We start from the raw sequence: 21549 nt of genomic DNA, 5'->3' as shown, positions 1-21549 counted from the left end.
GCTCACCCTTTGCACAACCCTGTGCACGCCATGCCCAGAGCAGCAGCAGCCTGTGCACCACAGGCGGAACGGAATCCCCGGGGGGGGGCACAGCATCACCCCCCCCCCCGGTGCTGCCCGGACACCGCCCCTCCCGCAGCAGGCAGAGGCGGGGCTGGCCCAGCCGAGCCGAGCTGCAGGGTGAGGCCCCTCCAGCCGCCTCCGCGCGCGCCTGCTGTCGAGCGCGCGCGCCCGGGCCCGGGCCCGGCGAATCCTCCATCTCCCAGCGCGCGAGCCTGCGCGCGACCGGCCCGGCCCGGCGAATCCTCCATCTCCCAGCGCGCGAGCCTGCGCGCGACCGGCCCGGCGAATCCTCCATCTCCCAGCGCGCGAGCCTGCGCGCGACCGGCCCGGCCCGGCGAATCCTCCATCTCCCAGCGCGCGAGCCTGCGCGCGACCGGCCCGGCCCGGCGAATCCTCCATCTCCCAGCGCGCGAGCCTGCGCGCGACCGGCCCGGCCCGGCGCGCCGCGCTGTCCCTCGCCGCTGCTCCGCTGCAGGGCCCCGCGTGGGTAGCCAGGAAGCCGGGCCCGAGCCGCCGTCCCCTGGCCTCCTCGGTGCATCTTCAGCCTGGGCGAGCCCGGCCCGGAGCATGGCCGAGAAGGTGCACGGGAAGCTGGGGCATGTTCTGGCCAACACAGCAGCAGCTAAACTCTTCTCTCTGAGCGGGCTGTTCGCTGTGTACAAACCCAAGGGGCCCACTTCAGCTAACGTGCTCAACCAGCTGAAGGAGAAGCTGCTGGCAGGTACTGCTGGGAAGGGGCAGGATGTCACCCTCGGGCTGGGTGGGGGGAGGCCACGGCGGGAGGGTCAAGCTGGGACGGGGGGGGGGGGGGTACCTTGGGAGGAGGCAGGTCTGGATGACACATGCTGGGAACTTCATGCTCTTCCTACAGTGGTAGGCGTCCCACAGCATTGGTGCTGAGAGTATCCGCCTGCACCCAGTACTTTGCCCTCTAACTGTATGTATGCAAAGCCAATTGCTGCACCATCAGTTCCCCTCTGCAGGTGGCTGGGGCCCTTGCCCCTGTAAGTGTCCCATTCCAGTTACCCCAGGCCCAGGTAAGGGTTTTGTGTGTGCAAATTACTGCCTGAGTGTAGCTTCCTTGCTGTGCAGTTTGCACCTTCACCTGTTCATATTCCCTAATCAGTGTAGTTTGAATCCACACTTAATTTGTCTCCCCCCCCTTCTTCTGTGCATGGAGATAACCATGAGTCTACCTGACCTGCACATTTTGATACTTGATGTGCCCCTGAAAGTTTCAAAGCAAGTTTAAAAATCCAGATTTTCCAGGGCTGCAAAGCTGGAAAAGTCTAAAGGAGGAATACTTTGGTTAGAGAGAATTGAGATTTGTAAAATGTCTGTTAAAATACATATGGACAATAATCCTTCGTCACAGGAGGGAGACACTAAAAACTGGCCTAAAATGAAATCCAAAATGAAGGTGCCACTTTCAGTCAGATGTCTGATTTAAAAAATATATTGTCCATTTGTTTCAGAGTAGCACCCGTGTTAGTCTGTATTCGCAAAAAGAAAAGGAGTACTTGTGGCACCTTAGAGACTAATAAATTTATTTGAGCATAAGCTTTCGTGAGCTACAGCTCACTTCATCGGTGTTCACCTAGTTAGGCTTTTTCAAGCTTCTGGTATGTATATGGGCCTCTTCTTTGTGAATCTCCATTACAGGAGTGATTTAGTATCCCAGCAAACATAGGCAAGGTCTAAACCACAACTCCTAGGAACATATTACTTCTTCCTTTTCAAAGTTCATATCACTGTTGTCTATCATGGAAAGAGAAAGCGAGAAAAATATATTTTCTCCTTAATTTTTCAGATTGTTTACTCTGGTGGGTCCTGATCTTGCAGTATGATCTATGGTGGTGGGATTCTTATTTCTCCATCAAGTCCCACTGAAATAATTTCAGTCCCACCCAGAGGCCCATGAGTCTGTATGAGTGGAACAGAATTTAAGGATTGTGAAAAACACAGTTGGAAGGCTACAGAAACAATCCCCATGCCACTCCTTACTCCACCTCTCCATAGTGAATTGCAGGGTTGGGGTTTAAGATTGTAACCTCCTTGGGAGGCCAGGACCATGTTATCTTGTATACAGCACGTAGCATGATGGAGTTCTGATCCTGATTGGGGATTACAGAGTCTCCTGCAGTATAAGGCCCCAATCCTGCATTGAAAACTGCAGTATTTCTGTCTCATGTAGACACCTGTTGAGTGGGGCTCCATGCAGGCACAGGGGTCTGCCCATGTGAGTCCCAGTGCTGGATTAATGTCTGTGTAGTATAATTACAGTGGTAGTGCTTTGTTGACAGCTAGTTTCTAAGTTCTTCCCGTTGTTTGTATGGGTCTCTCACTGTAACACAAGAGAGAGAAACACTTGAAATAATAGGAAAGTTGTTATGAAGCTACAGAAATTGGAAATGGGTTTCAGAGTGGGAGCCGTGTTAGTCTGTATCAGCAAAAAAAAAAAAACAGGGGGGAGGGATAGCTCAGTGGTTTGAGCATTGGCCTGCTAAACCCAGGGTTGTGAGTTTAATCCTTGAGGGGGCCATTTAGGGATCTGGGGCAAAAATTGGGGATTGGTCCTGCTTTGAGCAGGGGGTTGGACTAAGATGACCTCCTGAAGTCTCTTCCAAGTCTCCTTGTGGCACCTTAGAGACTAACAAATTTATTTGGGCATAAGCTTTCATGGGCTAGAACCCACTTCATCAGATGCATGTAGTGGAAAATACAGGAGCAGGTATAATAAATACATGAAAAGATGGGAGTTGCCTTACCAAGTGTGAGGTCAGTCTAATGAGACAGTTCAATTAACAGTAGGATACCAAGGGAGGAAAAATAACTTTTGTAGTGGTAATGAGAGTGGCCCATTTCAAACAGTTGACAAGAAGGTGTGAGTAACAGTAGGGGGAAATTAGTATGGGGGAAATTAGGTTGAGGTTTTGTAATGACCCAACCACTCCTAGTCTTTATTCGGGCCTAATGTGATGATGTCCAGTCTGCAGAACTGGAATTAATTTGCAGTTTCACGTTGGAGTCTGTTTTTGAAGTTTTTTTGTTGAAGAATTGCCACTTTTAGGTATGTTATTGAGTGACCAGGGAGATTGAAGTGTTCTCCGACTGGTTTTTGAATGTTATAATTCTTGATGTCAGATTTGTGTCCATTTATTCTTTTGCGTAGAGACTGTCTGGTTTTGCCAATGTACAAAGCAGAGGGGCATTGCTGGCACATGATGGCATATATCACATTGGTAGATGTGCAGGTGAATGAGCCCCTGGTGATGTGGCTAGGTCCATTGATGGTGTCCCTTTAATAGATATATGGACAGAGTTGGCACTGGGGTTTGTTGCAAAGTTTGGTTCCTGGGTAGGTGTTTTTGTTGTGTGGTGTGTAGTTGCTGTGAGTATTTGCTTTAGGCTGGGGGGCTGGCTGTCTCCCAAGGTCTGTGAGAGGGAGGGATCATCGTTCATGATAGGTTGTCAATCCTTGATGATGCGCTGGAGAGATTTTAGTTGGGGGCTGTAGGTGATGGCTAATGGTGTTCTGTTCCTTTCTTTGTTGGGCCTGTCTTGTAGTAGGTGACTTTTGGGTACCCTTCTGGCTCTGTCAATCTGTTTTTTCACTTCAGGGGATTTGGGGGCATGTTTAGCTCTTTCAACTGTATATTCAGTTGACTTCCTTTCAAGTTTATAATGGCCTCGAGAATCTGCTGAATGTTTCTTTTTCAGGGAGTGATCAAGGCTGTGGAATTCCTAGGTGGGATTGTAACAGGCCAGTCACATTTCCCCATATGAGACTATTTGTTATATGCCATCACAGCAGATGGGCAACAAAGAGCAAATTCCACTCAGTTGCATGTAGGCATCCCTATTGAAGCCATTCATGTAGCTGAGTGGTATGTGGCCCATTATGTGCAATCAAATAAAGCAAGAATGCTCAGTGTACGTGATGCTTTCTGTGAGTGTGTTCAGCTGGTAATAGTGTTACATGTTGCATTAATGAAACAAATCAGGTAACCTGTCCACTCTGGTGTGTTTTGTATATTCCTTTAACACTTCTGTTTATAATGGTGCATAAGATTATTTATAATTAGCTGATAGCAGCCACTTTCGCAGACAGGAAATTATATATGTGTGTGTATATATGTATATAATTCATGATTTAATCAGAGCATGAAGAACAATGATTTCCATTGAATTTCTTTTCTTTTTTGATATATTGCAACATAAATAAGTTTTTTGCATTTGCCATGTTCTGAGGTTGTTCTGTAATGCGTTTTGTCAATTTATTTTTGCAGAAGCTGGTATACAAAAGTGTGCAAGAAAGAGGAAAAAACAGATTTTGAAGATTGGACATGGTGGGACTCTAGATAGTGCAGCTGCAGGAGTTCTGGGTAATTAAAATATGAATATCTGCAACAGTTGCCTTTGTTGTTTTTATTTAATGAATTGTACTTCTAATAGCTGGAGAAACAGATACTTTTGTTTGGCTAAGCTGGTGTTTTGTAACTGCTGTAATATTCTGCAGTGTTTATTGTTATAATAATGCTTTATATTTCTATGTCTTTATCTCAAAAGATCCCAAAGTGCTTTAGAAACCAGAGATACGTAGGATTCAGTTCAGCTATGGAGTGCAGCAACACAGTAGTTACTGATAGGAAGTGAAAAATAACCCATTTAATAACAAAGGCATCAATGAGGTTTCTATGTTTACTATCTCGCAATGATTTCAATATCAAGTGTGTTCCATTTACTGGTAATGGAATGATAATTGCCAGCTGTGTAAACTCAGCCTTGGGTCTGAGAGTCAAGATGGATTAATCCCAGCTTGCACATCATCATCAATAATTTTGTTGAAGAACAACATAGAGCAGAATCTGCAGCTTCCATAATCTTAGCTGTGTTGCTCTGCAGGACTAAAAGGAATAAAAACAGTAACAATTCTGTTTTGTAATTGAATTCAACAGGTGTGACTGTGAATATACATAGGGAACAGATCCACTGAGTTTTGACATAGTCACTTCTCAAAGTAGAACTTTGCTTCAAGGAAACAGACTGTTGCTAATGGCTGCCAGTAGGTTGGTAATTGTCTCTCTGTGGCCTGCGTGCATTGTAAAATGTAACTCCCATAGACTAGAAGTAAACTTTAGCTCTGCTTGTTCCAATTTCCTGTTTACTCGGTTGCCATTTGTTGAAGAACATTGTTTCTGGATCTGAAACGGAAGGTTCTTTCTTTTGCACAGATGTTCCTATTGAGCACATTATTTCTTGTTGTGGGGAGCCATCAGCATTGATCCAGAAAACAAAACAAAACAAAAAAATCATTGAGGCCTTTTAATGGCTTCTCCTACTGTCTTCTGGCAGCCAGTGGGCTCCAGAGCTTGCATCTGTGGCATGACAGAATGTATTCAAGCTTGGGGTGTGTGTGTGTGTCTGGTAAAGACAGAGAAGTGCATTACCTTAATATGTTTCCGATCGATGCTTCTTCACAAGGGCAAAGGATGTTTTGTTCTAGTGACAGAGAAAAATCAATGCAAGCCAAATAGAAAAGGACAAAATTCATAGGAGGGTGGGAGCAAATGCTTTCAAATTTCAAAAGATGTGCGAAGAAATAGTTGCGGGAGGGGAAGAAATAAAATAAAAATATTTTTTCTTTCTGTTATTTTTTTCTAACAGTTCAGTTAACTGTTGTCTCCAGCGTATTGGTGGTGGTGGGGGAAGCTTTCTTCCACCTACAAAGCAGCATCACAAGAAGCTTTTGAGGCTACTAAACCTCCTCTCTTGATCTGTGCCTGTGTGGCTTCAAATTTCAAGATCTATGTTCTGATCCTTTCTCGCTGCTTGATATCAGACCTTTCTGCATATTTGTAACAGCTGGGTGAAAGCACTCTTTCCACTGATGTTCTAGCATTTGAGAGATCACTAGGCAATGCTTGAGCAAGGCCTAATACAGTTCACTTTGGGGTTTTTATTAAGGAGCAGCCTGGCTCTAATGTAAAGCCTTTGGAAAACTTTAGACCAAACATTTCTGATAGTCTTCCTCAGCGGCTGGAGTTCTGCCCCGGAATAGGAGTTGAACAGACTGTAGTTATGCGAAGTGTGATGGTTGTATGATGGAAGGTGAGAAGAGAAAGCAGAAAATTGTACAAGAACTTTGATATGAAAATCAGTTTCAATCACCTTCTTGACAAGGCAGAAGTCACCATTTATCCTCTCAGAACTGAGCACAGGCTGGGGAATGGTTGGTGCATGGAAGTCGTCTGAGATAAGGACACCCACTTGGGTAGTGGCTGATCGGTAGTTAGCCATGAAATAGGTTCAAAGTGTGAGCAGCAGCCCTAAAAGCTTCCCCCACCCCCCTGCTACTCTGCCAGTGTTCTTCTACCCTGACCTGTAGTGACTCCCCTTTAGGGGTCAGAGCAGTTCAGTCTGCATGTCCGTGTGAGCTTCAGCCTCTCTTCTGAATCTGGCATACGTTCTGCAACGAGTATTTCATTTGGTGTAGATCACTGACTATCAGATTATGACCACTTTCAATCACTGTTGACCTAAGCTGTATTTGAATCAGTGACCTAGAAGTTAAAGACTTCATAGGGCATGTCTACATTGCAATAAAAAACCCGTAGTACCAAGTCTTAAAGCCTGCGTCCACTCACTCCAGTGTGAGGGGCTCACACTATGGGGCTAAAATAGTAGTGTAGAAGTTTGGGCTCAGGCTAGAGCCTGGGCTCTGAAACCCAAAGAGGGAAGTGGGTCCGAGCCCATTTACACTACTATTTTTAACTAGTCAGTTGACCCAGATTCTGAGACTCACAGCTGTGGGTTTGTTTGTTCTTGTGCAGCATCAATGTCTCCATAGTATGTTATTGTACCCCATGAATTATGGTGTTAAAACAAATGGACGTGGAAAAGAGCTATCGAGTCATTGAGTCGGTCTCCCAGCCACTACAGGATGGTTCTCTATGGTGCATGCTAACAGTGTTTTGTCAAGTCTGGTTCTAAATACTCTCAGTGGTTGTGGCCCCCTCCACTTGCTCTGAAGGTATATCTACATTGGCAGTAAAAGACCTGCAGCATGCCCATAACTGACCTGGGCTTGTGGGGTTCAGGCTGTGGGCCTATACAATTGCAGGGTAGTCATTCGGCATCAGGCTGAAGCCCCAGCCCTGGGACCCCGTGAGGGGGGTGGGTCTCGCAGCTCAAACTCCAATCCAAGCTCAAACATCTACACTACTATTTTTAGTCCTGCAGCCCGAGTCCCACAAGCCCGAATCAGCTGACCCAGGCTCTGAGACTCGATGCTGCGGGTTTGTTATTGTAGTGTAGACGTACTCTGAGAGACCTCTCTCCCAGACTCATTCTCCTCGTCAGGGAGTATTTCCTGTCATCCACCTTAAAATGTCCCTGTATTAGTTTCATCATCTGACTCCTTGTTTTACCATCTTGTACCCCTCTAAAGAATTTCTCTCCTCCGTGTTTGCACCCTTCTGCATACAGCTTTCCAGGTTTCTCCCTTTGAATAACTGAGCCATTTAGTTCTCCACTACTATCCAGTTCTAATAAGGTGCTTGGATACTGTGGAGCTGAGCGCATTGCAAATGTATAGACACTGTTTTTCTGAAAAGATGCATTTTTATATGACTCTTTATTTCATACCTGGCGTATGTCTCCGTCTGTGGGACTCAGGCTTGTGGACTCAGTGTTTCCAAACCCCTGCTTGAGCATTCATACTGCATTGTAAAGCTGGACCCAGGTCTCAGCTATGCCAGTGCATCTATACTGCACGACACAGACCTTCCATCCTGGTTCTATGGCTTGACCTGCGTCCACACTGCAAAATGACAGGGCTTGGACCCAAGTCTCAGTGGGACCTGTCCATTTAGCAGCTTCCTAGGACCTGGGTCCTGTCTGCTTGCTCACGTGAGTCAGACTGATTTGTGTGTGGTTGGCAGCGGGGTTTGGACTCAAACCTGAGTCAGAGCACAGGTTTAGTGTACACTGTAGACATAGCCTTGTAGGCTTGCCCTATTGCAAATGTGGGTAAAAAGGGGTGATTTAAGGTTTTGAGCACCAAGTAATTTTATCACAAAAATGGCTAAAAATCATATAGTTCAGAGAGACAGGAAATGGTAGGTCCAGTCTTAATGCCTGTTCAGGGATGAGAGTCCCGTTATTTCAGCTACATGGGGTTCTTGCCATGCCATGGGGAGTGGGAAGGCACTATGATTTAAAGACAAGCAAAATAATTCTTCAGCTGGCTAAATTGCTTTTGTCTTTGTGTTGAGAAAACTCTAAGAACATCTTTAAATTAGAACTGTAATTTTTTCCTTTATTCAGTCAATTTTCTGAGATATCCCTTTAGTTCCATCAAGGTTTAATAGAAGTTGAAATTCTATTTCAAATGAGTCCAAACACTCCTGTTTTACATATAAAAGTGTTTAAGCTCTTAAAAATCATTTTAAACTTAAATGATTCTTAAATAAAGTTGTTCAACTTAAATGGTTATGCGGAGAGATTGTGTCTTATTTCTTACCAATCTATAGAGAGGTTTTCCTTGCCTTCCTGAGTTTGGTAATGAGTTGGTTAAACATTGCCAGATAACTAATTAATTTCCCAATTAATATGAATGATTTTATACTCAGATGGCTTCTTATATTAATAATCTGTTATAGCAAGGTCATTTGATTCAATTTTTTACATAAAACATCCACTACTCACATAATAGTGGTATTGAGGCAGTTATTACATTTGCAAATACACATCTCAAAGCATTCAAGGGACAACAAAGGTTTTCACCTTCAAGAGGAAACATAGAGTTAGACATAACTAACATCATCCATAAAACATTGTCCAACCATAAATGTTCTTCTTACCATTTGAAGACTTTAGACCAATTATAAAAGAAATCAGTTTCAATAAGGATAATTCTAGATTTTTCCCTTTTCAAAGGGGGGGCGATAAAGACAGCCTCTTTTATTACTTAGTTTCTAGGTCTGATAATGCATCCTAAACATAAACCCTCTTTGGAATATCCTAAATACACATCCAGATCTCTTTCTAAAACACAAGTATTTTAAGAAGTTGTTTTCTTGAGATAAAGATCATGTCTATACCAAACTAGTGTCCTGTACAAGGGAAGGTATCCTGTTCTTTAAAGAGACGCTCTTGTTGTTTGTTTGTCTTTTGACCCAATGGTTCCTACATTTATAGCTTGTAATTAACTTTTATCAAATAGTCTATACAAGGCACAAATCACAATAATGAACACTTCTATACTATTTTGAAAGATGTGTGTAAAAGAAAATATAGACCGTTAAAGCTAAACAGAAGTTGTAAAGCTGCATTCCAGAGCATGTATAAACATTCTTGGAGGTAATATATTTGGTTTTATGGCTAACGAGGTGTTCTCCTTTTTGACACTTTTGGTGCCTGGTATTGGTTGATGGAAAGCAGAGATTTCCTATGGATTCCCTTAATTAGCTTTAACCTTTGATTTCATTAAATTAGCAACTAAAAACTTAAGCACATGAGCTATCATATTCTTCAAGTATTCTGTGTGGAAACAATTGTATCTCCTAAAATTGAGTAAAGGCAAAGGCAAGATTATACTACTCTAACAGTATAAAAGAGAATTATCATAATTTTATTAATAACCATTTTGCATCAATATTGAGGTATATCCACTACACAAGGTAATACTGGAGAATCCTACTGTATACTCTTTGTATGGTGATGACAGTTTTACAAATGTGTGGTTACAATGTACCTGGTTTTCTTGTTTTCCTCTTTCTATTGTATCTACTACTTCTGATCACTGTGCAGAAAACCAATGGAAAAAGTTAGTAAAGAAAAGCACATTACTATAGGAAGTTTTAATGTGAATTCTAACACAGTAAAGCGATTTTCCTACCCATTTACTTTGAAAATCTGATTGTTAGTCGCTTTGACAAGTCAAAATGTAGTTTAAAATTGGAAAAGCCAGTGGGCCACACAAACTTGACTCTGCCTGTTTGATTTATAAATGATTCTAGCAAAAGACTCAGGGACCTCATGATTATTTTACTTTCTTGCCCTGGTCCTATCACTGCCAAACTAATTCCATTACGGTATACCTTAGCTGTGTTACTACAGGCTACTAATAACCTTTAAATGGTCCATTAGTTACAGCAATGGCTTTAGCTCACTAATAATGAACCTTGCCAAAGACTTTATCAGGCCAGATTGAGAGCCATGGTTTGTGCTATGTCTTTCTTTACTGAAGACTGAAAATAAATATAGTCCAATATTTATTGGACTATATAAATAAAATCAAAATAAATAAAATAAATCAAGTCCAATCACAGGGTAGAATTAAACCATTTTAACAATAGGCAAAGCTTATCTGTCTTCTGCTTCTTGTCCTGTCCTCAGTCCCAGTAGATAGAGCATCAGAGGTATTTCTCTTAGGCAATATCTTTATCTTTTGGTATCCTCCTCTTAAAAGACTCATTCAGCTGATCATGATAATTGAGGCCATGTATATGCTAGCAGTGCAGGAAATGTGTTATTTCTGACTAACGTGATGTATGGCAGTGAGTTGAGTGATAGTGAGAAGGGGGAGAATGTGAATCTAGTTAATGGAATAGAATGCTGTAATATTTCTCTTTCTGTCTTTGCAGTGGTCGGTATTGGAAAAGGAACTAAAATGCTGAGCAACATTTTGGCAGGCTCCAAGGTATGGCACACTAAGTTATTGATCTTAATATTTTTTCTGTGTCGAGGTGAATCGTGTTACAGGCAACTAAAACATCCAGCATCAAGCAAGGACTCAGAATGGCTTCATTCCTTCAGGGACCCAAAGTGTTGCTATCACAAGCATGCTTAACTGCCTGTCGGAAACCCTTGTCTCTCTGATGTTGTCTCAGAGAGCTTACTGATGATTGGGGTCTTTTGTAGGAAGGTTTTTTCAATGTTCAGTTCTCTGTAGATTTTAAATATGAGATATAGAAACACAATAATGAATGATGTCCTGTAAATATTGTAACTTCTTCTGTTTTTAAATCAAAACTTTAAAATCCCCATCCCCCCTATCCTTTCCTTCAAGTAGATATAAAAGAGTAATACTATAATTCTTCCATCACAAGCTGTTATGAAATTACATCTGTTCTTCACATCTGATTTCTCAAGAATACCATGCCGTCTTAAAAGACGAAACCCTTCAATTTTTTTTTTAATCTTTATTATTAGTATTGCTATAATGGCTAGATGCAAGTGGGGATGGGGGCTCCATTGTGCATAATCCCAGCCCCAAAACATTTGACACAAAATGTAACAAGCAAGTGTGAGCAAAATTAGGAAGGGAGGATAAAGGTGACAAAAATAATCTATCTAATCACACAAATTTATATATGTGGTTACTGATGTTTCCAAATCATCCTAGATTGTAAAAAACAAACAAACAGCAGTTTCCCATGGATGTATAACCAGGTCATTAGTTGGCTGACTTCTTTGTAGGTATCACAGCAAAAGTTGGTCAAGAGGAAGGAATTGGAGAAGGAGCGGGAACTTGTGTTCTGGGTTAATTCCATTGGGGAGTTCCATATATCGAAGGCAGCATGACATATAATGCATAGATGGTTCTAAGAGTGGCTGTCAAACAGACCTGCAAGGCTAATAAGTAACCTTCTTTTAATGTTTTCTTATTCAAAACACACTGTGCATTTGGGACATTATGCGCTCCTAGACTCTGATTTTAAGGACTCTTTGATCAGGGGAACATATATACAAAGACTTTGTGGGACTCCAGTCTTGAATGGGGATTTTGGGAGCTATCATACAAAAGAGAAAAGCGTCATGTATTACCGGCTTAAGGACTGATCCTGCAAACATTTACCTACCTAAGTAGCATTAGTCATGTGAGGAATTCCTTTATCGTCAGTTGGGCTATTCACGTGAATGAATTCTGTGCATAAGTATTTGCAGGATTGAGACATTAGTATGCAAAGCACAAGTGACAACAGGTGGATTTGGAGAGCTATCATTCTGCATAGTTAACAGATGGGAACTTGACTCACCTCTGGTTGTACTTTCTGGCTAGTTGCATCAAAACCTTGACTTGTGTGTTTACATTTCCAGGCAATAGATGTTGGGTAAGTGGATAGGTGGGCATGCTCCAGTTAATCCAGTATGGTTGGTTCCAGCCCTGGGTGTTAGGGGTTTTGCATACATCTTGAAAGCTGAAAATGTAAAGTCCTGTTGTTTAGAGAATACTTTTAAAATGGGAAAATGGGCAAGAATACATGAAGAAATCAATATAATAGTCAAGTGCTCTCCAGATTTTGTTACTTTAGGAAAGTCAATAATGACTTAAAAATAATTGACTTTTTAAAGTCAATTGACAGCTCCTCTAATGCATTTCATGCTGACTATTTTTCTTCCTTTTTTCATCTCTGATCCATGACCAGTAAACTATTTATAGATGCTGTGATGATGATCTGAACTAGAGCCTGACTGATATTCACCCAGGTTTAAGAAGAGATAATAGACAGAAAAGCAGTTGTGGCAATAGGGCCTGATTTGAAGTCCCTTGCAGTCAATTGCGATGCAGTTTTAGATTTGGTTTTGGTAAGTAATGAGGATGTCCTAGTAGAGCTAGTCATAGGAAATAACTTTGGTTCAAGTGATCTTGAGTTTATTTAGTTTAAATGAAGTAGAAGGATAATCAAAAACCAAGCAATCAGCTATGGATTTTGGTTTCAAGAGGGAAGACTTTGGGAAATTAAGGGAATTAGTTGAAGACATCAACTCGATTGAAGCACTCAAAGACTTAAATGTGGAAGAGGCTTGGGATTTATAGCTATATTAAAAAAAAAAAGAATAAGAAAGGATGAGGTTGGGCGCTATGCAGTGTGGATGGGAAGGAGGTTGAAGAGGAAGACCCAAAAACTAAATGAATACTTTGCCTTGGTTTTCGATAAGGATGATAATATGGAACATGGGTATGAAGGCAGGATGGCAGATGGAAATGAGTGTATAGAAATGGAAATTATGACATCTGAGGTGGGAGAAAAATGTGAAGATCTTAATGTGGTTAAATCAGGGGGACCAGATAATTTCCATCCCAGAATACTGAAAGAACTGGCACATGAGATTGGTAGCCTAGGAGCAAGGAATTTTAATAAATCTATCTATCTGGGGCTAGTGCCATATGGCTGGCTAACATTGTTACTATAGCTAACATTGTCACTATATTTAAGAAAGGGAAAAAAGTGATCCTGGCAATTGAAGACCTGTTAGTCTGCCCTCAGTAGTATGCTATAGAACAGCTGTTCTCAAAATGTGGGTCAGGACACCAAAATGGGTTGTGACCCGATTTTAAGGGGGTTGCCAGGGCTAGCATTAGACTTTCTGGGATCCAGGGCTGAAGCTGAAGTCCTAGCTCCAGCCCCACCTGGGGTAGTGGGGGGTCAGGCTGTGGCTCCCTCTCCACCACACCTGGGGTGGTGGGGCTTGGGCTGTGGTCATGTCTCCCCTCTCCAGGTTGGTGGGCTCAGGCTCCACCCCCATCCCAGGATCATGTAGTAACTTTGTTGTCAGAAGGGGGTCGTGGTGCAATGAAGTTTGAGAACCTCTGCCTTAGAACAGATTGTGAAGGAAAGGCTAATTAAGTTAATGGAGGCAAACAGCAAAGGGGATATAATTCAACAAGATTTTCCAAAGGTAGATCATGCCAGACTGTCTTGATTTCTTTCTTTGAGAAATTAACTGATTTTTTTCACTAAGGGAAATACAGTAGATCTAACATGCATGGACTTAATAAAGCATTTGACACAATACTACATGGGAGATTATTACGTAAATTAGAGAATATGGGGTTAGTACAAGCATTGTAAACTGGATAAAGAACTGACTTAAGGGGAGAGGGCAGTGGGTTTTGTTGAAAGGTTAACTATTGGACTGGAAGGAGGTTACTAGTGGAGTTCCTTAAGTATTGGTCTTGGAATCAATCTTATTCACGATTTTTATTAATGACCTTGTCACAAAAAGTAAAGTGTGTGATAATGATCTGGATGACCTTGAAGATTGGAGTGACAGAAATGGGATGAAATTCAGCAGTACCAAGTGCAAGGTCTAAGGGTCTAACAATAAGAACTTCTGGGCGCTCATCAGTTGGACATGATAGGGGAAGAGAGAGACCTGGGTGATCACAAGATGACGGAGGCACCAGTGTGATATGGCTGTGAAAAAGGCAAATGTCATCCTAGGCTATATCAAGCAAGGCATTTCCAGTAGTGATAGAAAAGTATTAATGCCATTGCAGAAGACACTGGTAAGACTGCATCTGGAATACTGTGCACAGTTCCGGTCTCCTATGTTCAAGAAAGATGAATACAAAGTGGAACAGGTGTAGAGGAGAACTACAAGGATGATCGGGAAGAGGAGGGCCTATCTTATGAGAAGATAAGGGAAGAGCTTAGTTTGTTTAGCTGAGGAGAAAGAAGGCTGGGAGAGAATATGACTGATCTCTTTACATACATTGGGGGAATAAACACCAAACTGCGGGAAGAGCCATTTAAGCTAAAGGACAATGTTGCCACAAGAACAAACTGGCCAGGCTGGAAATTGAAAGGTTTCTCACTGTCAGAGGAGTGAGGTTCTGAAACAACCTCCCAATAACAATTGTGGGAGCAAAGAACCTCTCTCTCTTTAGAGCTGGGCAAATTTATGAGTGTGATTGTGTGATGGGGTTGCTTGTGCTAGTAGGGGACAGCAGAGCTGGGGTTACTTCCAGTTTGTCTTACGTTCTTAGAAGCTCATGTTTCAGGGCTTTACCTGGCCACCAGGAGGGGGTCAGGAATGGATTGTGTTACTCTCTCTTCCCAGTGTATTCTAGATATTTTTAGGTCTCCTTCCTCTGATGCATCATAGAAGGCCACATCCGGAGATGAGATATTGGAAAGGGTGAGCCAGGACGCTGAGGCAGTACCAAGCAGTCTCTCTCTCAGGTGCTTGGCTGGCTGGTTCTTGCTCACAAGCTCAGGTGTTTTCCCCTAGGTCAGATTGGCCGTGACCTTGGGGGCTTTTGCCTTCCACTGCAGTGACTGAGTGCAAGTCACTTGCAAGGATCATCCAGTCATTTCTCACAATGATTTCCCTGCCATTGCAGGGGCCTCGGCGTTGGTAGGTCTCAGTCCCTCTTATTCTCTCACTGTGGCACATAACCATCTAGTCTCCTGTGGTTTATATTAATTTGTCCTAGTTTTGGTTGTTGGGTTTAGTGTGAAGATGCTGGGTTGTATTAGTTGCTTTTGATATACAGGAGATCAGACTAGGTCATCTGGTAGTCCTTCTGACCTTATCCTCTGACTCTAATTGGAGTCTTTCCGTTGACCTTGGTGGGCTTTGGATTAGGACGATAGTACTCATATAACTTACTATAGTTCCTGAGGTTGAGTCCCTGTTACTTGAGACTTTAACTTTTTATAGTCTGACATCCCCTTTTTAATACCTTATCCATTACAGAAAAGCTTTGTCATATTAGCTAAATCAGCTTTAAATAGTTCTAGCTAAACTAGTACAAATCCTTAATGTAGATGCTCCTAAATCCATTTAACCCTCATTCAAATTGGTTTAGTTTAATTTGGTAATTTACTGACACAAGTTAAAATGATTTTTAAGTGAGGGTTAAACCAGTTTGCAAGTCTGTGTAGATAGACTCATAGGTTTAACTGGGTGGCTACAGAGGTCTCAGGACTCCTAGTAGTTAGCCATGACTATTCTTTATTCTAAAGTTGTTGAAAAACTTTTTGCCTTTTAGCTGTCGTGCTGTCTACTAGGATTAGAGTGTCTCTTACTTCATCATACATCATGTGTTTGAAATGATTGTTACTTTTGCTCTAATTCTCTCCTTTTTATGTTCGATTCCACTACATTCAATATGCGTTTCTGCTGGGGATTTTCTTTTTAATTCCGTTAAAGCAGTCTTCAAGAGAAATCAGATCCAGTCTATCAACACTGGCAGCATAATTACACTCATGCCCCAAAACTTACGTGGTTGCTGTGAACTCTGTATGGCAGCTCTACCAAAGAGATGGATGTCAGAATTTTTCCAAACGTCCTATCAAATTTAAGCTGATTTGGCTGCCACCAGCATGATTCCCTGATCTGTAATTCATACAGCCTCTGTAAAGAATATCATGATTTATCAGTTCTGTAATCAAGTATGTGACCTCCTTAAGGACTAACTCAAAAGAAATAGAAATGTCCAGCAAAGTTTCTCAAAGCTCCAAGTTTCTTATCAAGTTCCTTAATATTTTTCCAGAAATAGACGTCTCTGTATGTTTTTTTTTTTATTTCAGATGTTCCAGCAAAGTTGTGGAATAAATTATGGCATGTGAATGGGCTACTCTTATGGCTCAAAGACTAGCATGCTATTCTTCCTCTGAAAGACGTGGGGTAGTCTGATCAGAATAACTCTGTTCCTAAGACTGAGACTATGTGGAGGTGATGTTTGTGGGCAGATAATTTAGAGAGCTCTTGCTAACAGCAGAAAGTTTAAAGGAAGCTTTGGAAAAGTTTGGAAAAATCTCTCCCACGCTAAGATGTGCTGTAATAATGTAGCTATGCAGAAAGAAGTTGTGGGCTCATCAGGGAGGTAGGAGGCTTGGCAGCCTAAGCAGCCAGCAATGAGATATTGCATTATTCTAATAATTCCCAGTGGGACAGGGGGAGATTGAGCAGCAGGGATGTCTCCAGCACAGAGAGCCTTCACTGAAGTGAGATAAAACAAGATAATCAAAACTTCAGGCACCCAGGTAGCATGTTCACTCATATTTAGTTAATTGCATTATAAAGAGCCCAACTCTGGCTTCACTCACATTCTCCTCAGCAGGGTCACATGCACCAGGGTGACCCCAGAGTCTTTACTGGGGTCATACCAAGGTAAATGAGACCAGAAGTTGGGCCATCATGAGCATTCTGTGGTCTGAATCCTCAAATACTGACAGGTTGAAAACCTGCTTTTCTTTTCTGGAGGGTAGAATCTCTAGTCATTCTTCTTTTTTTATCGGAAGCCCCAGGAGCTCCAGTGACTTGTGTTGAATTAGAATTGACTTCCCTGCATTGATTGCAAATGCTTGAGTGGAGAGTAGGTGAATTGAGCATTTGATCTCAAAGGTTGCAGCCTCTCCAGAGGGGCTCACTATCAAAATGTCATCTGGATAATATAAAACCCAAACTCCAAATAGCCTCAAAGAGGCAAACAGGGATCAAGGGGAGAATGAAGATGCTGAGTTAGTAGCCTGATGTGGAACAGTGTGGATTCTATATAGTTAGAAAACTGAACTCCCAAGGATCCTGAATGGGGCATGGAAACTATTTCAGTTATCCAGCCTTTTTTAAGTGTAGCTTCACCATGTTTTGTCTCATAAATACGGAGCTTGCTGCTTAAGGATTCTCCAGAAGAAACTGGATCAACTTCCTTTGTAGTATGAGAATTTCTTACTGACTTGTAAGTTTATTGTAGGATCATTCTAGGAAGTGGCTGATTGGATTCATGGTCCATCTAATCCAGTATCATTTCTGCATAGGTTAGTCCCAGACGATGTAGAGAAAGATGCAAAAGTCTATAATGAAATAAATGCCTCCTAGGGAACATTATTTCCTAATCAGTAATTTACAACGAGTTGTCTTATGCCCAGAAGCATGAGAATATAGATCCCTAAGTTTTTGTATATTATCTAATGTAATTGTTGATATAATTATGCATATTAATATCTAATTCTTTTTTGACTTTGCCACCATCATGTGGCAATGAGTTCCATGGGATAATTATGCTTTTTTTTTTTAAGTTTCCTTTTTTCTGTTAAATTTTTTTTTGCAGAAACATCCTAGTGCATGCAGTGAATTTTTTCAAGTGTAAGAAACTAAATGACTGACTTTCTTTTCAGAGGAATATTTATGTGGCACACATCTTTACTGTTTAGTATGAAAACACCTTTTCCCCACAGTAGCACCACACAAGCAGATCAAGGGCACCTGCTTGCCTTGTGGTATTTTATCTAGCCAGCTCTCCATTCCAGTAAAATAATACACTGTGCAATACAGACTAAGCAAAACATTGTGAGGGGATGTCTGCATTGCAATTAGACACCTGCAACTGGTCTGTGCCAGCTGACTCAGGCTTGTGGTACTGTTTAATTGCAGTGTAGATGTTCTGTCTCGGGCTGCAGCCTAAGCTCTGGAACCCTCTTACCTGTCAGGGTTGTAGAATCCGGGCTTCAGCCCAAGACTGAACGTTTACTCTGCAATTAAACAGTCCCTCAAGCCTGAGTTAGATACCCAGCCGCGGGGATCTAATTGCAGCGTAGACATACCCGGAGTGAAATCCTGGCCCAGTTGAAGTCATTGGTAAAACTCCCATTAACTCCAGTGGAGTCAGGACTTCACCCTCTTTCATGATTGTGTGATTATAAATTTGTCTGAAATGGTTTTATTGTTGCATAGTTAAAATAGCACTGTCCTAAATGAAATAAACACCTACAGGATGGAAGTAATTATTGTAAACAAATGTAAATTAGTTATGAAAGTTGCCAGGAGTATATTCAAATGGTCCTGCAAAGTAGATCTTCTGTTGTACTAAAAGGCGGTGACATGCTGCTTCATTGATTGGGGAGATAAATTTGTCTTTCCTATTATGGCCACTATTTTGCCTATAAATCTACTCAAGTGAGGATATGGCTGGCTCTTGGGGGTGGGGTGCGGTGTGGGGGGAGTTTTTTCTTTAGGACTAGAATTTTTTGATGCCCTTACACTGAACAGCACCTTACTCCACAAATGTTCCTCAGTAGTCCCATTGACTTTAAGGACTAAAATCATGAGTAAAGGTATCTGTATTTGGCCTTTCATCATTAGTGAGGGTTAATAATTAAAAGCATGCACTCGGGAGATAAAAAGGTAAAACGTGAAAAAGAATCCCTTGACTGTTGTGCACTGTGAAACGCGCTGAAGTAAGGGCCAGTTTCCTTGGGAAGCGTCTACTCTTGGGTGGGAAGAACCACCTCCTCCCTAAATTTAAGAATCAGTAAAACAAACAAATACTTCCCCTCTCACACACCCAATATTTGCACTGTATCTTCTCCTGTTTCCTTGCTCCATTGAAAGAGAGATGATCTGACTCTTCATCTGTTAAAGAATTTTACAAGAAGAACAGAGCAGAGTCTAATCATTGAAATGATGAACAGAAAGAGCTGTGAGGCTGTGTAAAAAGCAGATGCTCCTGTAGCTATGAAGAGTGAATTGAGCAGATATTTGCTACCTACTTCCATGAATATAACACACACACGTTGGAAAAATGATACATGCCCACACTACTTGTTTTAGACCTTGACAAGTGTTTCCTTTTTTTTAACTGAACAATTTAAGATTATGGAGGGTACAGTAAGAAATGATCGGTCCTCTCTTTTACACTGTTCCACAGTGGAGGACAAGGATTCACTGATTAAATTAATAGCAGGTAAACTTATCATCAATAAGAGGAAATACTGCTTCAAAGAATATGTAATTAGGTGGTGGAATTTGCTGCTAATTATTATTTGTTGTACTGTAATGATTAGGAGCTGTAGTTCTTGTAAATGGAAGTGGCAGAAAAATAGCCTTATTAGGGCAAGAGACTGAAATTAAGAGAACTGGGTTCTAGTCATAGGTTTCCTGAGTAAACCTTGAGAAAACCACCTGAACCCAGATTTTTCAAAAATTGATTTTGAGTGCTTCAATTTTTGTGTACCCACTGTGACACACAAAGCCTGATTGTTTTCATTCATATATATGTTGTGGATGCTAACTGTCTCAAGATGGTCACCTCACATCAGTGTCAACTTTTGAAAATGGGTCTTAGAGTTCCTGCCTCCTCCCTTCTTCCTTGTATAATGGAGCTAATACTTACCTACTTAACAGGGATATTGTGAAGCTGAATTCATTGTTTTAAAAGTGCTTTGAGATACTTTGATGGAAGGCACTGTGGAAATGCAAAGGGGTGTTCGGTACAAAAAGAGTGTGTTCAGACAATGTTATGCCTGCACAGTGAAGCATGCAGATGTCAGGAAATGCCAAAGGTAAGGCTCCACACACAACCTTGACTCTGTCAGGCTCTGATTCCAGGCAGTCGGACCTGGTGGTTGGAGTGGTGGTCAGTGCTGGATGTAGGATCAGGACGTGGCCGAGGGCAGTGGTAAAACTTGGTTCCAGGGACAGGCCAGGGGTCAGAACCGAGGTCAGATCCATAGACAAACCAAATCGGTATCGTAGTGAGAGTCCAGATGCAGGCCATAGGTCGAAGCAGGGTTGGAGTCAGTCCTAGGGCTTGGAAGTCAGGAAGTGGATGGAGGGCTGGATAAAAGAGAAGGACATGGACAAGGCTTGAGCAGGCTGGAACAAGGCTCCGGTAAGGTTGGGGCAGGAACAGGAACCAGATGAAGGACAGCCTGGAAGCCTAGGGAGTCTGTTTTATTATTATTATTTATTACATAATAAAATATCATACAGTTTCAATCCAGTGTTTATCTATAGCACTGATCACCAGGGTATCTGAACACTGAACAGGTAAATTAGATCTGCATGCTGATGTCCATAGCACACTTCATAGAGGATTCTGCTGTTTGCCTTTTCTGGGAGGCATTCTGCAGTTGCCATTTGTATGGTAACCACACATTAAATGTTGCTGTCAGAATGTATTGTATACATTAAGTGAAAACACAGAGTAATAGTGAAATGCTGCTGGAAAATATAGGCTATTTCATTTGACAACTACGTTATATTTGAAGCTAACAGTCTCGTCCCTTGAATTGCACCTAAGCAAGGCTGCCATATATCATGAAAAGGAAATGTGTTGTATATGGCTACTAAGTAACTGATCTTGATAAGATGACTTGTGCCAATGAGACATTTTGCAGAGCAAAGGGTGCACAGCTGCTAATCCTTGTATGAGTTTATTGAGAGAACTCAATGCAAAACATACTGTGTATACCAACTATGCAGTTTTTTCCAGCAGATCGTAACTTGGTCAAATCAAAATCAGTTTTCACTGGAACACGTAAAGGCATTCCTCCCCCATAGGAGCTACTCCTCTGGCAAATTTGATCTTTCTACCATGACTCCTTTTTGCTAGAGATACCTTTTATTAGAGGGAAGGTCAGATAGAATCGTCTTTGAATAATGGGGAAGGTGCTGCTTCCCATATCCCCACTTCTTCCCCCCACCATCCCCTCCTCCTATCTTAAAAACAACTCAACCGTGTTTGCTTAAGTTAAGAAAAAAATTCACATGGCAAATTTCAGAGCAAAATGTGATAATTTTGGAAAGTTCTGTGTGTCTGAAAATGGGGTTTGAATGGAAATGCTTCTGCAACCTTAAAGTCTCTGACAGTCCACTCTAGTGATTTATATCTGCACTGGAAGATTTGTATTACCCTATATATTTTTTTAAACATAGGTACTGGAGCTACTGAATTCAAACACTCTT

The 21549-nt window shown here is 41.8% G+C and overlaps 1 protein-coding gene across 1 annotated transcript in view; it reads left to right on the top strand.

The window, feature by feature from the left end:
• The first annotated feature begins 398 nt into the window (after window positions 1-398).
• The window catches only part of TRUB1 (TruB pseudouridine synthase family member 1), a 42359-nt gene continuing 21208 nt past the window's right edge, over window positions 399-21549 (top strand). Inside the window, exons 1-3 of the mRNA XM_073354279.1 lie at window positions 399-784; window positions 4353-4448; window positions 10713-10768. Coding sequence (XP_073210380.1) covers window positions 631-784; window positions 4353-4448; window positions 10713-10768 — 306 coding nt within the window. The 5' untranslated portion in view covers window positions 399-630. The remainder of the gene's footprint in view (window positions 785-4352; window positions 4449-10712; window positions 10769-21549) is intronic.

This window comes from Lepidochelys kempii, chromosome 7, assembly GCF_965140265.1.
Source record: "Lepidochelys kempii isolate rLepKem1 chromosome 7, rLepKem1.hap2, whole genome shotgun sequence".
NCBI lineage: Eukaryota > Metazoa > Chordata > Testudines > Cheloniidae > Lepidochelys > Lepidochelys kempii.
Note: the sequence above shows the minus strand (reverse complement) of the source record. Positions and strands in the feature narration are given on the sequence as shown.